General features: G+C 24.2%; 1 protein-coding gene across 2 annotated transcripts in view; it reads left to right on the top strand.

The window, feature by feature from the left end:
* LOC117177691 (phosphatidylinositol 5-phosphate 4-kinase type-2 alpha) overlaps window positions 1-13,798 on the top strand; it is a 44,804-nt gene that overhangs the window by 9,293 nt on the left and 21,713 nt on the right. Inside the window, exons 3-5 of one of the 2 annotated variants that reach the window (XM_033368547.1) lie at window positions 3,538-3,648; window positions 12,605-12,790; window positions 13,471-13,609. In XM_033368547.1, the coding sequence (XP_033224438.1) occupies window positions 3,538-3,648; window positions 12,605-12,790; window positions 13,471-13,609 (436 nt within the window). The remainder of the gene's footprint in view (window positions 1-3,537; window positions 3,649-12,604; window positions 12,791-13,470; window positions 13,610-13,798) is intronic. The other variant, XM_033368548.1, reaches the window with a different exon arrangement.

The following is a 13,798-nucleotide window of genomic DNA, read 5'->3' as shown; positions in this document are numbered from 1 at the left end:
CTTTTTATTTTCTATCAAGCGAGATGAGTTTTTAACCAAAGTAGACGAATTTTCTTTAAAACAGTTGAATTTTTAACTTGGAAATATGAATTTTCAAAGAAATAGTTCATTTTCATCAAAATAGTAGAATTTTTTTTTACTAAAAAGTTTAATTTTTAATACAGAAAGATGGGTTTTCAACCAAGAAGATTAGTTTATTAAAAAATAGTTTAATCCTCAACTAGAACGGATTAATTTTCAACCAAACAGTTGAATTTGTAACAAAATAGTTGAATTTTCTACTAAACTGTAAAAATTTCAAGCCAAAAAAACGACTTTTTTACAAAGGTGATGAATCTTTCAGACGAAAATATGATTTTTTAACAAAAAGTTAATTTTCTACTAGATAATTCGATTTTCCTGATAAAAAAAAAGAATAATTTTCGACAAAATAGTTGAAATTGGAACAAAAAAATGAATTTTTAACCGAGAAAATTAATTTGCAATAAAATAGTAGAACTATTAACCAAAACAGATTTATGTTCAACCAAGCAGTTGAATTTTATACAAAACTGTTAAAATATTAAGCGAAAAAGGTGAATTTTCAACCCAAAAATATGAATTTTCAATAAAAAGTTAATTTTCAACAAAAAATTTTTAAATAATTCAATCCACAACCATAACAGGTTAATTTTGTAATTTTGTCAGAAAAGAACGGATTTTCAACAAAAAAAAACTTCATTTGTAACCAAATAGTTGAATTCTCAAGCTGAAAAAATTAATTTTGAATAAAAAAGTTCATTTGCAACTAGATTGTTCAATTATTTACCAAACTGTTTAAATTTCAAGCCAAAAATACGAATTTTCTAGAGAAAATGACACCTGGAAAAAATCTGGAATTTTTAGGGAATTTTTTTCCATGGTTTTTCTTGTCTGTGTTTCCTATTCTCAAAAACGTCCTCTTTTCTCATTTTTTCTTTAAATACATATGATATTTTAAAATACAATATTTGAATTATGTAGGAAATTCTTCAAAATTAGTAAATTGTTCCTATTACCTCTACAAAATTATTCTTTTCAAAACTTATAGAATATGCATGAACGTTCTTTAAAAAAATTCGAAGCTGACACAATTTAAAACATGTGCAAAACTTGAAAACCGGACACAGGTGTTGTTATCGAATATAAAATTAGAGCAGTTATCGAATATTAATTTGAATAAGAAGTATTAAAAGGTGAAATCTTTCTAATCGAAGTGTATGAAGTTAAATAATTAAAAAATTGAATATTTCAAATTGATTAACTGCAAACTGGAATGTTCAAACTTGATCTAATTAAATTCTAAACCTCAAATCAAATTTTTTAATTTTACCATGACAAATTTACAATGTTTATTTGGCCGATTTTATACTTAACTGTTTAAAATTTCAATAAAAATTTAATCTAAAATATTTTTTCGCGTATCCTCTACAATTAAAATTTGTTTGACATATCAAATATTTCATCAATCAAACTATTTTTAATTTGAGTTTAAGAGCATTGAAGTGTATAGTTTTAAATTTACATTCAAAATATTAATTCACGATTTCATTATTGATTATGGAATTTGAAAAAAAGAAAATATTCTTGAATATGAGAACTAACTTTTTTTTACAATCAGGCGATTTTTTCGAGAGCGTGCTTAAGTTTTGTTTCAATTTTAATATACAATTCAATAACATTATTATTAAATTTGTAAAAGTAACTTTATAGTGCTGGATTTAACTATTTTGTTGACAAGGTTGTTTTTTTTGTTGGGAATTAATTTTTTAACTGAAAATTCAACGGGGTTTGGTTGAAATTTTTTTTTCTCTTGACTGAAAATTGCACTCTTGTTGACAATTCGTTTTTTTTAAATGAAAATTTAACTACTGGGTGGAAAGTTTTCCTCGTTTGTTAAATAGTAATTATTTTATTTAAGGATTGAACTCTTTGGTTAAAAATGCAACTACTTTGTTCAAAGCTTTGGTTGGAAATTAATTTTTTTAACTGAAAATTCATCTATTCCAGATGAATATTCTATAATTTTAGTTGCAAATTCATCTTTGGTTGAACATTACTTTTTTTACTACAAATTTACCTAGTCAAATTTTTGTTCAAAATTTATGTATTGTGTTGAAAATCAATTTTTGTTATTAAAAATTTACTTAGTCGAGTTTTTTTTACATGAAAATTCATGTGATTTGTTGAAAATTCGTCAGCTTTTTAGAAAATTAATCTTCTGTATTGAAAATTAATGTTTTAATTTTAAAATTTAAATATTTTAGTAGAAGATCCATAATTTTCTTTGACAATTCAACACTTTGTTGGAAAATTGAACTATTTTGTTAATTTTTTTGATTTTGGTTAGAAAGTAATTTTATTATAAATAAAAATTGAACTATTTTTTGAAGGTTGAAAATTCGTTTTTAATTGTTTTTTTGTTGTTGAAAATAAATTTTTTTAACTAAAAATTTAACTATTCTACTATTGGTTTGAAAGATTAAACAAAAATTAAATTCGTAATTTTTGGTAGAGAATTAATCTTCTTGGCTGCCAATTAATATTTTTAACTGAAAAATTACATAATTCAGTTGAATATTCCATAATTTTAGTTGAAAGTTCGTTTCTCTTGTTACAAAATATATTTTTATTAACTAAAAATTAAACTATTCAGTTTTGTTTGAAAATTAATCTTCTTTATTGAAAATTCATCTTTGTGGTTTAAAATCGAACCATTCTAGTAGAATATTCATAATATTAAATTGAAAATTTAACACTGTGTTGGAGAATTTAACTATTTCGTCAAAAATTCTTTTTTTTCCAACTGAAAATTGAACTATTTAATGTTTGTTTGAAAATTGATATTTTTTACTTGAAAATTCTTGAATTTTTGTAAAAATTCGTCTTTTTGGCCAAATATAATCTTTTTTGTTGTAAATTAATCTTTTTAGTTTAAAATGAACTATTCATTATACCCTTTAATGGAAAATTTAATTATTTTGTTAAAAATTCGTTTTTTATTTTTGTTTAAAATTAATTTTCTTATAATTGTAAATGTGACTATTCCATTTTTGTTTTAATTCAACTAGTTTACTTAAAATGTATTGGTTTTAAGTTGAAAATTCAACTATTCGTCTTTTCTGATAGAAAATTGTTTGATAAAGTTACTTTCACAAATGAAAAAAAAAAAGAATGATTTAGTTACATATTGTATACATATTACATTACACATGAATGGTTTTACTTTCACATATTTATATATTTACAAGGACTGGGAAAATATTATTGTTTCTTCTTTTCTAAATGTAGAAATAAATGTTAAATCTTTCCAATATTTTTTTCATTTTTCGTGAAAAAATTACCCGATTTCCCATTTCTTATCTCCTTTGCGCTCTGATCCCTGAAATTTGTTTAAAAGTTTTTTCATGATTCATTTGAAAACGTCTTACGTAATTCGACAAACGTTTTAACTATTATCTAAAATTACTTCCTGCAATTAAAACAATTATTAAAATATTTCAATGATCTTTTTTACAGAGAAAATATGCCCTCACATTTTAAAATAAAGGAATACTGTCCACTGGTATTTCGAAATTTGCGTGAGAGGTTCGGCATCGATGATTTGGATTACAAAGAATCAATGACAAGGTAAAATTGATATTTAAAATCTTTTTCTCTAATGATTTCAATTTGATCAAAGAATATTTTTCCTAACCTGTGGTCAATAAACAGTTTAATTTAGTTTATTCTCTAATTGTATATATTTTAAAAATGAAAATGCATTATTGATGTGAAATTATTTTCTATCTCTTCATCTCAAATCTGTACAAACTCTGCTGCATGATTTTTCCAGTGTTCGGCACGTTCGCACTCGAAAGTAACGCTTTAAATTTAAGAACTTAAGCAGAGGATTGCGTAATTTTTTAATTTATATATCGATTTCCCAGGAAAATCAAATAAATGAAAATATATTAGACTGATATGAAACCTTTCATGTAACACGTGATTTCCGAACACTGGATTTCTGATAATTCAAAGTAGATTAAATGTAGTTTTCCAGTGTTTATTTATGCTAGTACAAACGATACCAGGGTGTCTACCTGACCGGAAAACCTGGAGAATGACCGGAAATGCGATTTAGTGACCTGGATTTTGCTCTCGAATGTACTAATATGCAAATTAAAAGTGGTTCAATATATTTTATCACTCTAATATAAAAATAATAGTATAAAAACGATATTTTTTTCCTTAATTTTACAATTAGTAATTTAGAAATATTATCTTCAAAGTTTACGTTTTTTTGGCATTGCAACTGATGTTACTTGCCTTATTTGAAATATTAAATATTCTGGAACATTTTTTAATAAACAATAATTCAAATTTTAATTGTCTAGTTCTAAAATCTTCCCGTTTTAGGGCTTGAATTTGCGAAATTATTTTCTTTATAATTTTAGATGGTTTTCTTTATTTGGCATAATTCTTAATCCCTTCTAAATGCATTTAATTCAAAGTTGTTTAATTTGTAAATCCTTAAAATTCAAAGTTTTACAACCACAGGTTGACCGCTGGACTGGGAAATGACAGTGAATTTTTTTTACCGGGAATTTTACAAAATTGTAGAAGAAAAATCTGTCCACCTTCGATTTCAACAGTTTTTAAATAATTAGTTGAATTGTTATGTTTTTCAAGTATGCTATTATTTAGCTTACAATGAGCAATTCAAAATTTTTTTACATAAAAAATTTTCCATTAAAAAATTTTATTTTTAAGCTTATATTTATAATTTAAAGAATTTTTAGATGCTTTCTTAAAGATTCGAACAAATAAAAAATAAAAACGTTTGATGTTGAAAGTTTTGGATAAAAACATTTTTATTTAATAAATAAATCAATTTTTCTAATTTATCTGTACTTCAAGTAATAAAAAGTGAGCAAACACGATTTGATAAAACGATTTTAAATCAGTTCAAAATTTAAGAATTTTCAAATTTTAACTTAAAACTTAAACGGTTTCAATTTGAAAGTCTTAGTCAGTAAACAAATGTGAACGTGTGACTGAAAGTTTATAAACTATTTTCAACTTTAAAAAAACTTCATAATAATATATTCTTAATTAAATGATTTTTTTTAATTAAAAAAAATTGTTTCTGTCTAAAATATTCCATTTTTAACCCATTCAATTTTAAATTTTTAATTTAAAAAAAGATTAATTATTGAATATTTGGCAATATTGGAATGTTTATTTAAGACAAGTAAATTGAAATTAAATATTTAAAAGTAAAGAATCTTTAACTGAATTGTTTGACATAGAAAGCGTGGAATCGTTAAAATTTCGAAGAGCCTTTAAACTTTGAACGTTACAATTTTAATTGTTGTATTTGAAAAATGCTTAATTTGTGAGTGAAATTTTTCAATTTTGATGTATAGTTTACAAATGAACATTTTTATACAAAATTTGAGTTATTTTAAGAGATATTTAAGAATTTTAAAAATTGTCATGCAAATTTTAGAAAGTTGTCTTAAAATCTTCTAGAATCTTTTTTGAAAAATTTTTTTAAATGTTTGAAAAACTTTTTAAATATTCTCTCAAAATAATTTTTCAAAATCAAAAATTATTTTTAATTTTCCTACGAGTCTTAAGGAAGCGTTTTTATTCTTTTGAAGCCTTTCACAATTCTTGAAAAGAATATAATTTTTTGTTTAAAATCTGCGAAAATATACATTTTGTTTTATATTAGTCTATCATTTCTTTACATTAAGTTTGAATCTTTTCAAAACTTCTACATTACTATTAAAATTACTCAAATTTCGCCTACAAATAATACATGTTCAATTGTTATTTATACAATTAAATTGTAAAGAAATTTTCTAAAATTTGCAGGATTTTCTGAAATATGTAGAAAAAATTCAATTAATTTTGACAGATATTTAGAAGTTCTGAAAAAGTTTCAAAAATAATTTTAAATTTAAAACAAATTTAAAACAACTTCTACATTTCTCAGGATTTTCAAATAAAATTTTAAAGTTTTTCAAGGATGTTTAAACTGTTTAAAAAGAAAATAATTGAATTTCTAATTTAAGAAGTGTTCAGTTAAAAATGTTTCAATTGTTCAATATTTAATATTTATAGCTTAAAATTCCTTAAAATTATATAATGTTCGACATTTTAAAGTTCATGGATTAATTTTTTTATTTAGAGCATTGAAAATGATGACGTGAATTTATATTTTTTCATATTAAAAAATGTTAGCACCTTTAATTTTATACGCGTAAAAAATTTGATAATTTGAATACAACATTTTTTAATTCAAAACTTAAATTTCAATTTTAAAAGTTCAAAATTTAACAGTTTCACCTTTAGTTCTTTAATTTGCAGCTGAGTTTTTATTACCTCAAGTGGAGAATTTTTAAGCCTTATAGTTCCAGTTTTTTAAATTTCATTGACCGTGAAAAATGTTTGCGAACCGGGAAAAACCGGGAAATGACCAGGAATTTATTTCGTCGATTAAAACGGCCACCCTGAACTATCAAGTCTTTCAATTTGGTATTCTACAATTTCAAATAATTAAAAAACCAGACAATTTTGTACATTTAAAATAGAAACCAAACAATTTAGAATATTTAAATGATATATTATTGAATTTAAAAAACCAAATCTCGGTGACTTACCTTTTTTTAGTTTTAAATGGTGGTTGGAATTTCTAAAAGGTTTTATTTTGTTATTTCAAAGATTAATTTATAGAATTGATATTTTGATGTTTTGTTGTCATTAAAGCCCGAGCCCTGATTGTTTTAAGTTATGGAATTTTCAGATACAGTGTATTAACATAAACTAAAATCCGCATCACCTAGCAATAATCTCTATCTAAGTAGAAGCTGATTTATTGCTCTGTGTCAGTTTAACACTTCTGATAATAGGGGCATTTACAAATAAAAAATGTCTAACTTTCAACTTTTGACGAAACATGACGTATCGCACTTACTCTAATTTTCAACTTGTTAAGGAAAGTAAGGGACCATACTTTAATTACGTAACATCTTTTTAGTTATAAATTTTATTAATTGGTTGCAAATTTAACACTTTTCTTAAAAAGACATCGTTTTTTGGTTGCAAATTCAAATATTTGTTAAAAAATCGCTTTTTTGGTTAGAGATTAAACTCTTTTCGTAGAATAACCTTTTTGTTAAAAATTGATATTTTGTTGATAAATTAACTGAAATCTTTTTTACTAGAAATATTACATCTTCTTGAATAAAAATGCAACTGTTTTGTTCAAAATTCAACTATTTCCTAGAAAATGTACTTTTTATTTAAAATTTGTATTTTTGTGTTAAAAAGTCAATTGAAATCTTCTTTTTTTTAAATCTTTTTTTTTTTGTTGAAATTGTATCTTTTTGATTCAAGAGCTCACCTGTTTCAGTGGAATTCGCATTTTGAAAACTTAAAAATCTTATTAAAAAGTCGTACTTTGGATAAAAATTTGACTAATGAACAGAAAATTAACTTCTTTGTATGCAAATTTAACTATTTTTGGTTTAAAATTTTTTAATTCATCTGTGTTAGAAGAATTTCATCCGGAAATTCAAGTATTCGGGTAACAGTTAAATTGCATTGTTAAAAATTTATTTTTTGATTGAAAGCTTATGTCTTTATTTTAAAATTCAACTGTACAATGGAAAAGCCTTTTCCTTTGCTTAAAATTCATTTAATAACTGAAAATGTAACTCTTCCATTTTTTTAAAGATTGATCTTTTTTAGTTGAAAATAATTCTGTTTTGATAAAAAAAATCGTTTTCTTGGTTTGAAATTTCACTTTTGTTGTATGAAAATGCATTAAAAGGCATTTATAGAAGCATTTATAAAATTGCATTAAATCTATTATTAAAAATGCGTTAGTTTCGTGGATAATTAATTTTTTTGCTTAGAAGCCATATTTTTTGTTTAAAAGTTCAATTTTTGTAGAGAAAATTCATTTTTTCGCTTGAAGGTTCAACAATTTAGACAAATTTTATTTATTTCTTGAGTGAAAAATCTTCATTTGTTGAAAATTCGTCTTTGGTTTAAATTTTAAAAAATTTCATTTTTTTTATTAAAATATTAACTATGACACTTTTTTGTTAACAATTTATCTTTTTATGTTGAAAATTTAAGTATTATGTCATAAATTTAACCATTTTGTTGAAAATTTAAGTATTTTATTGAAAAGTCATCTTTTATAATAGAAAAAACATTTCTGCATTTAAAATAAATTAATTAATTTGAACATTTTAAATTTGTGTTTGAAATTCTATTTTATCCCGCTTGTAAAAGTTTCTATGTTAAAATTATTACAAGGTTCAAATGCTTGTGTTTGAATATTAATGATTAAGGAAAATAAAAAATTAGTCTAGGAAAAACCATGAAATATTTGGACACCTTACTAATTTTAAACACCCTACTAGTCTTAGAGAGGGCCTATAATCCGTTACGTAAATCAAGTTTATATTTCTAAATTACTAATTGAAAAATTACACTTGTTTATGTTTCTTATTTGATATTATATTAGTACAAAGGACAGGGATTTGTGAAAAAATCCTCATTTTTACTTAGCATAAGACATTTTCTAAAAGAATTACAACTCTGATTTGGAATGGTGAATTTGATAAAAGAATGATAATTTTGATTTCTGAGTTGGGACCGCGGATTTTAATAAGAAATTATAATTTAGACTTTAAGACTAGGAATTTTCTCAAATATTTATAATTTTTGAGTTGGAACAGGGAATAAAAGAAAGAATTGTAAAAAAAGTCACGTAAAGGGTTTTTTGGAAAAACTTTTTTCCGTTTTTTCTTAGAAGTTTGCTATATTTTGTTTTAATTTTAATCTCAATGAAAGTCTTGGGAATCCATATTCAAAGTTTTAATTTTTGTTAAATTGAAAGCCTTGATAATTGGTCTTTTTTCAGTTAAAAATGTTTAAAATTGATTCATTTCAAATTCAATTTCAGTCTTTAAACTATGTCCCTTATTCTCCTTTTTTCAAATTCCTCTTTTTCCTGTTTTCAAGAAACTTCCTCTTTTTCTCGTTTTTCTCGCTTAAATTCAAACTAAATTAATAGAACCCAATAGGAAAATCCAACTACTTTTGGTAAAAAATTCGCATATTTGATTGAAAATTGAATTATTTTTTTGAAAATTATATCCTCCTTTGGGATTGAAAATTCATCTTTCTTGGTTAAAAAATTAACTTTTTTGTTGGAGGTTTAACCAGATTCTGAATTACAACTTTAAGCTGAGGGAATTAAAAGAAATCCCTATTCCAAGTCAGAATTCATAATATTTTCCTTGTTCCAAATTAGAATTTTTTAAGTTAAAAATTCTTTCATTTGCACTTGGAAATCTGCCACAATTTGAAACTGCCCTCGTCAAAATTTTAGAAAAAGGTAGTTTTTTGAATTCTGATAGAAAATATTGTGCATAAATAAAATTCGGACTTCGAGCAGGGAATTTTTTGAAATAAATTTACTTGTTACTTAGAACAGGGAATTTTAATAACGAATTATTATTTGACTTGGAACAGAGAATTTTTGACATGGAACGTGAATTTTGAGAAGTTATTTTAATTCTCATTTACAACAAGGGAATAAAAAATAAATCCCTCTTCAAATTCAGAATAATTCTTTTACAAAAAAGTTAAAAGTTGGTTTTCTCGACATAAAAAAACACCTTTTTTTAAATCGAAGTCATTTACGAGAAAAATTAAATAATTATGTTCTTAGGAAACAAAATTCTCCCCGTCTCAAAAATCGTTTAGTCTGCATAAAGCTTATATGGTATCTTTTTTATATAAGCATAAATGGTTTAAAAAACTGGGGAAAATGTGGGGTTTTCTAGCAAATATTTTTTATTTTTCAAATTTTCAAAGGTCAAAAAGGATATTTTCTGGAAAACTACGCTTTGTTTATTCTTCCAAATGTTTTTGAAAAGTTTCTGCTAGTAGAAGAAAAGCATCCTATCAGCTTTATGCGGGTTAAAATATTTTTGAGGTCATGAGAATTCTTTTTTCCTTTGGCTAAAAATTAATTTTCCTTTACTCAAAACTTTACTATTTAATACTTGGGTAAGAATCATATTTTTTTAGTAAAAAATTAGTTTTTTGTTTGTAGAAATTAATTTGTTTGTTTAAAAATTCAACTATTGCAGTTAAATATTAATCATTTTAGTTAAAAATTCATCTTTCTGGTTCAAAATTTAAATATTCCAGTTGAAGATGCATCATTTTAGTAGAAAATTCATCTGTTTGATTGAAAATTGATTTTTTAAACTAAAAAATTAAACTATTTGATTTTTTGATACAAATGTATCGATTTTAGTTACAAATTTAACTTTGTAGTTGCAAAAAGCTCTTAAGTTGAAAATTCATGATTTTTTTTATTTTTGAAAATTTGTCTTTTTTGGTAGAAATGAATTATTTTTTAGTTGAAACTTGAACTATTTTGTTGAAAATTTATGTATTTTATTGAAAAATCGTTTTTTTTATAGACGAATTAATTAAATTCAAGTTAGACCTCTTCAATTTCCTAACTTTTGAAGTGAAAATATTTAATTTCCAAAAAGATGGAATGCTTTTTTTAGCAAAATAGTTGGATTTTCAACTAAAATGTTAATTTTATTTCTAAAAAGTGGATTTTTCAATATAATACGTGAATTCTTAACAATATAGTTGAATTTTCAACAAAAAATATCAATTTTCAACCAAAAATTTTATTAAAATCAATTTTCAACCAAAATTGTTTAAAAAATGCGTTTTTTAGTGGAAATTGAAATACTCTACTTAAATATTCATCATTTTAATGAAAAAATTAATTTTTTATTAATAATTCATATATTCCTGTTGAAGATTCATCTATTTGGTGGAAAGTTCATTTGTTTTAAACGTCTGTTTTGGTAGAAAATTAATCTTTTGTTTCAAAATTACTCTTGTTTGAATATTTATATTTTTGTTTAAAGATTCAAATATTCCAGTCAAAGATTTATTATTTTTATTTGAAAATTTATTTTTTTTTAACTGAAAATTTGTTCATTCAATTTTTGTTTAAAAATTTATCTTTTTTAGTTTTAAGTTCATGTATAGTGTTAAAAATTCTGAAAATTTAACTAATCAATTTTTGTTTGAAAATTCTATTTAAATGTTCATCATGTTAGTTGAAAATTCAAGTATCTGAATTAAAATTAATGTATTTTGTTGAAAATTCATTCTTCTTGGTTGAAAATTGATCATTTTTAGTTCAAAATTCATGTATCTGGATTAAAATTAATGTATTTTGTTGAAAATTCGTTCTTCTTGGTTAAAAATTGATCTTTTTGCTTGAAAATTCAACAGTTGCTTTTGCAATTTTTTCTCCTTCCACTAAACAACCTTTTTGATTGAAAAATGAGCTATTTTGTTGAAAATTCTTTTTTCCTTTGGCTAAAAATTAATTTTCTTTTAGTCAAAGCTTAAACATTTAATACTTGGTTAAAGAATCATATTCTGTAGTAAAAAATTAGTTTTTTTTTGTTAGTAGAAATCAATATTTTTGGTTAAAAATTCAACTATTCCAGTTAAAGATTCATCATTTTAGTTAAAAATTCATCTTTCTGGTTAAATATTTAACTATTCCAGTTGAAGATTCATCATTTTAATTGAAAATTCAGGAGTTTGATTGAAGATTAATTAATTCTTTCCTGAAAATGTAATGATCTGATTTTTGGTTGAGAATTGATCATTTTTAGTTAATTTGTGCATATTTTTGAAAAATCATTCTTTGCAGAAAATCCAAATGTTTGGATGAAAATTTAAGTTTTACAGTTAAATATTCATCGTTTTAGTGGAAAAATCATCTTTTTTATAGAAAATTAAGATTTTTGTTTGAAAATTCAACTATTTGGTTAAAAATTGAGTATAATATTATACCCACATTAATTTTAGCTAAATATGAACGGAATTTTAAGTGTAAGGTGATAAAATAAAAATGGTCTTGAATTATTATTCCGATTTATGGACATTAGAGACAAATTAAAAAAATATTAATGTTTTAGTATTATTTAATTAATCAAATTTTATTTATTTCTTGAGTGAAAAATCTTCATTTGTTGAAAATTCGTCTTTGGTTTAAATTAAAAAAAAATGTCATCTTTTTTTATTAAAATATAAACTATGACATATTTAATAATATCTTGTAATATAATTTTTAAATAAAAAATACTGATTAAATTTCCAGAAAGTGAAGAAAACAACATTATTTATAATGAATTTGAGAAACTGTTAACATACAGTTGATTATTTAAAAAAATGCGAAATATTTTAATGGCTCCTTAGCAAATGACCAGGAGAAGACACCGGGAATTTAAAATCATGCTATTGGGTAGACACTCTGGATACTAAACAGAAAGAAAAAAAATGTTGCTGGTGCTTTGCTTGTTACTTTTTTTTTGTTGTGCTAGTGTAAATGAATGCTTATTCGTAGGATTGGAAGGTAGAAGAAAACGCAAAATGGAATTAAAATCTTAGCTCGCACCGAATTAATTAGAGAAAAAAAGGGTAGTCGGGATGGGTAGCCGTAATACGAGAATTTTGCCAATAGATGTCGAGCATTTAATCCTTCACGAGCAAAACGGCATTCAGGTTTGGCGACTGCTGCTGGAAGGAATCATCATTTGGTACAGCGCTCTGCCACAGTTCCTTCGATAACAATATCCCCTCCTATTTCTCAAATTCCAGTTTCAAATAAGCCGCAGAGAGCCTACAGTTTTAAGCCAAAACGACTGAGGTTAGATAGATTTGATTTTCAAGTCTGTGAGTGTCGTTTGTGGCTAACATGAGTTTCATTTTCAAATTTAATGAGAACCAGTTTATCGACAACTTTGGTCAATTCAGTTTTATTACTGTTTTTTCCTCCTTGTAATTCTACTAATGGTTTGAAAAATTCGAAAGGACGAAATGTGGGAGGGTGTGAAATTTCGCTTTTTTTCGGATTCTAGAAGAAAAAAGAAAGTATTAATTTTTTTTCTTCAGAATTTGAAGCCGTGTTTTTAATCTGCTTGATACATTGTTTGTAAATATGTTTTAGTTCAAGTTGCTTTAGTGTTGTGTGGTTTATTTTATTTTTTTGGTACGATTTTAGGCTTATTCTAAGGAGTTCATTTATCCGAAAATTTTAGTTAAACCTAAATTATTTGATTCAGGTTAAAATACTTATTGATTTTTGTGCCTGAAATGCAAATTAATTGTCAATTTTCCTTAGAATATTCTCGGATCAATTTTTGTTTTGTTTTTCATCTTTATGTTGTACACTGTTGTTTGTAAATTTTTTTCATCCTGTGATTTCGCTAATATAAAGTGTTGTAGGAAATCATAGTTCAATTCTAATCTTGTATTTCACTTTAATCATTTTTTTGTTTGTTTGTGGAGAGATATTTACTCATTAAAATATTCGTCTTTCGTTTACAGATCGCAACCGACTCTTGATGATTCTTCAGGAAAAAGTGGTGCTAAATTCTATCAATCCTACGACAAGCTCTTCATTATCAAAACCCTCACGAGCGAGGAAGTTGAAAGGATGCATTCCTTTTTGAAACACTATCATCCGGTAAGATTCATGATTGAGAATTTAAGATCTGCAATTGTATTTAATTTTTACGTCAACGTTTTGAGACGTTTAAAAGCAAACTGAAATAATAGATCCTAATAAGAAAATCGGAACTATTTTTTTATTTAAAGAAAACTCTTTTTTTATTGTAATTCCTCCCGTTAAATTTTTGAGTCAGAATTCACCTAT

Source organism: Belonocnema kinseyi, chromosome 8 (genome assembly GCF_010883055.1).
Source record: "Belonocnema kinseyi isolate 2016_QV_RU_SX_M_011 chromosome 8, B_treatae_v1, whole genome shotgun sequence".
Lineage (NCBI taxonomy): Eukaryota > Metazoa > Arthropoda > Insecta > Hymenoptera > Cynipidae > Belonocnema > Belonocnema kinseyi.
The sequence above is the reverse complement of the archived record's forward strand: the minus strand, read 5'-3'. Positions and strand labels throughout refer to the sequence as shown.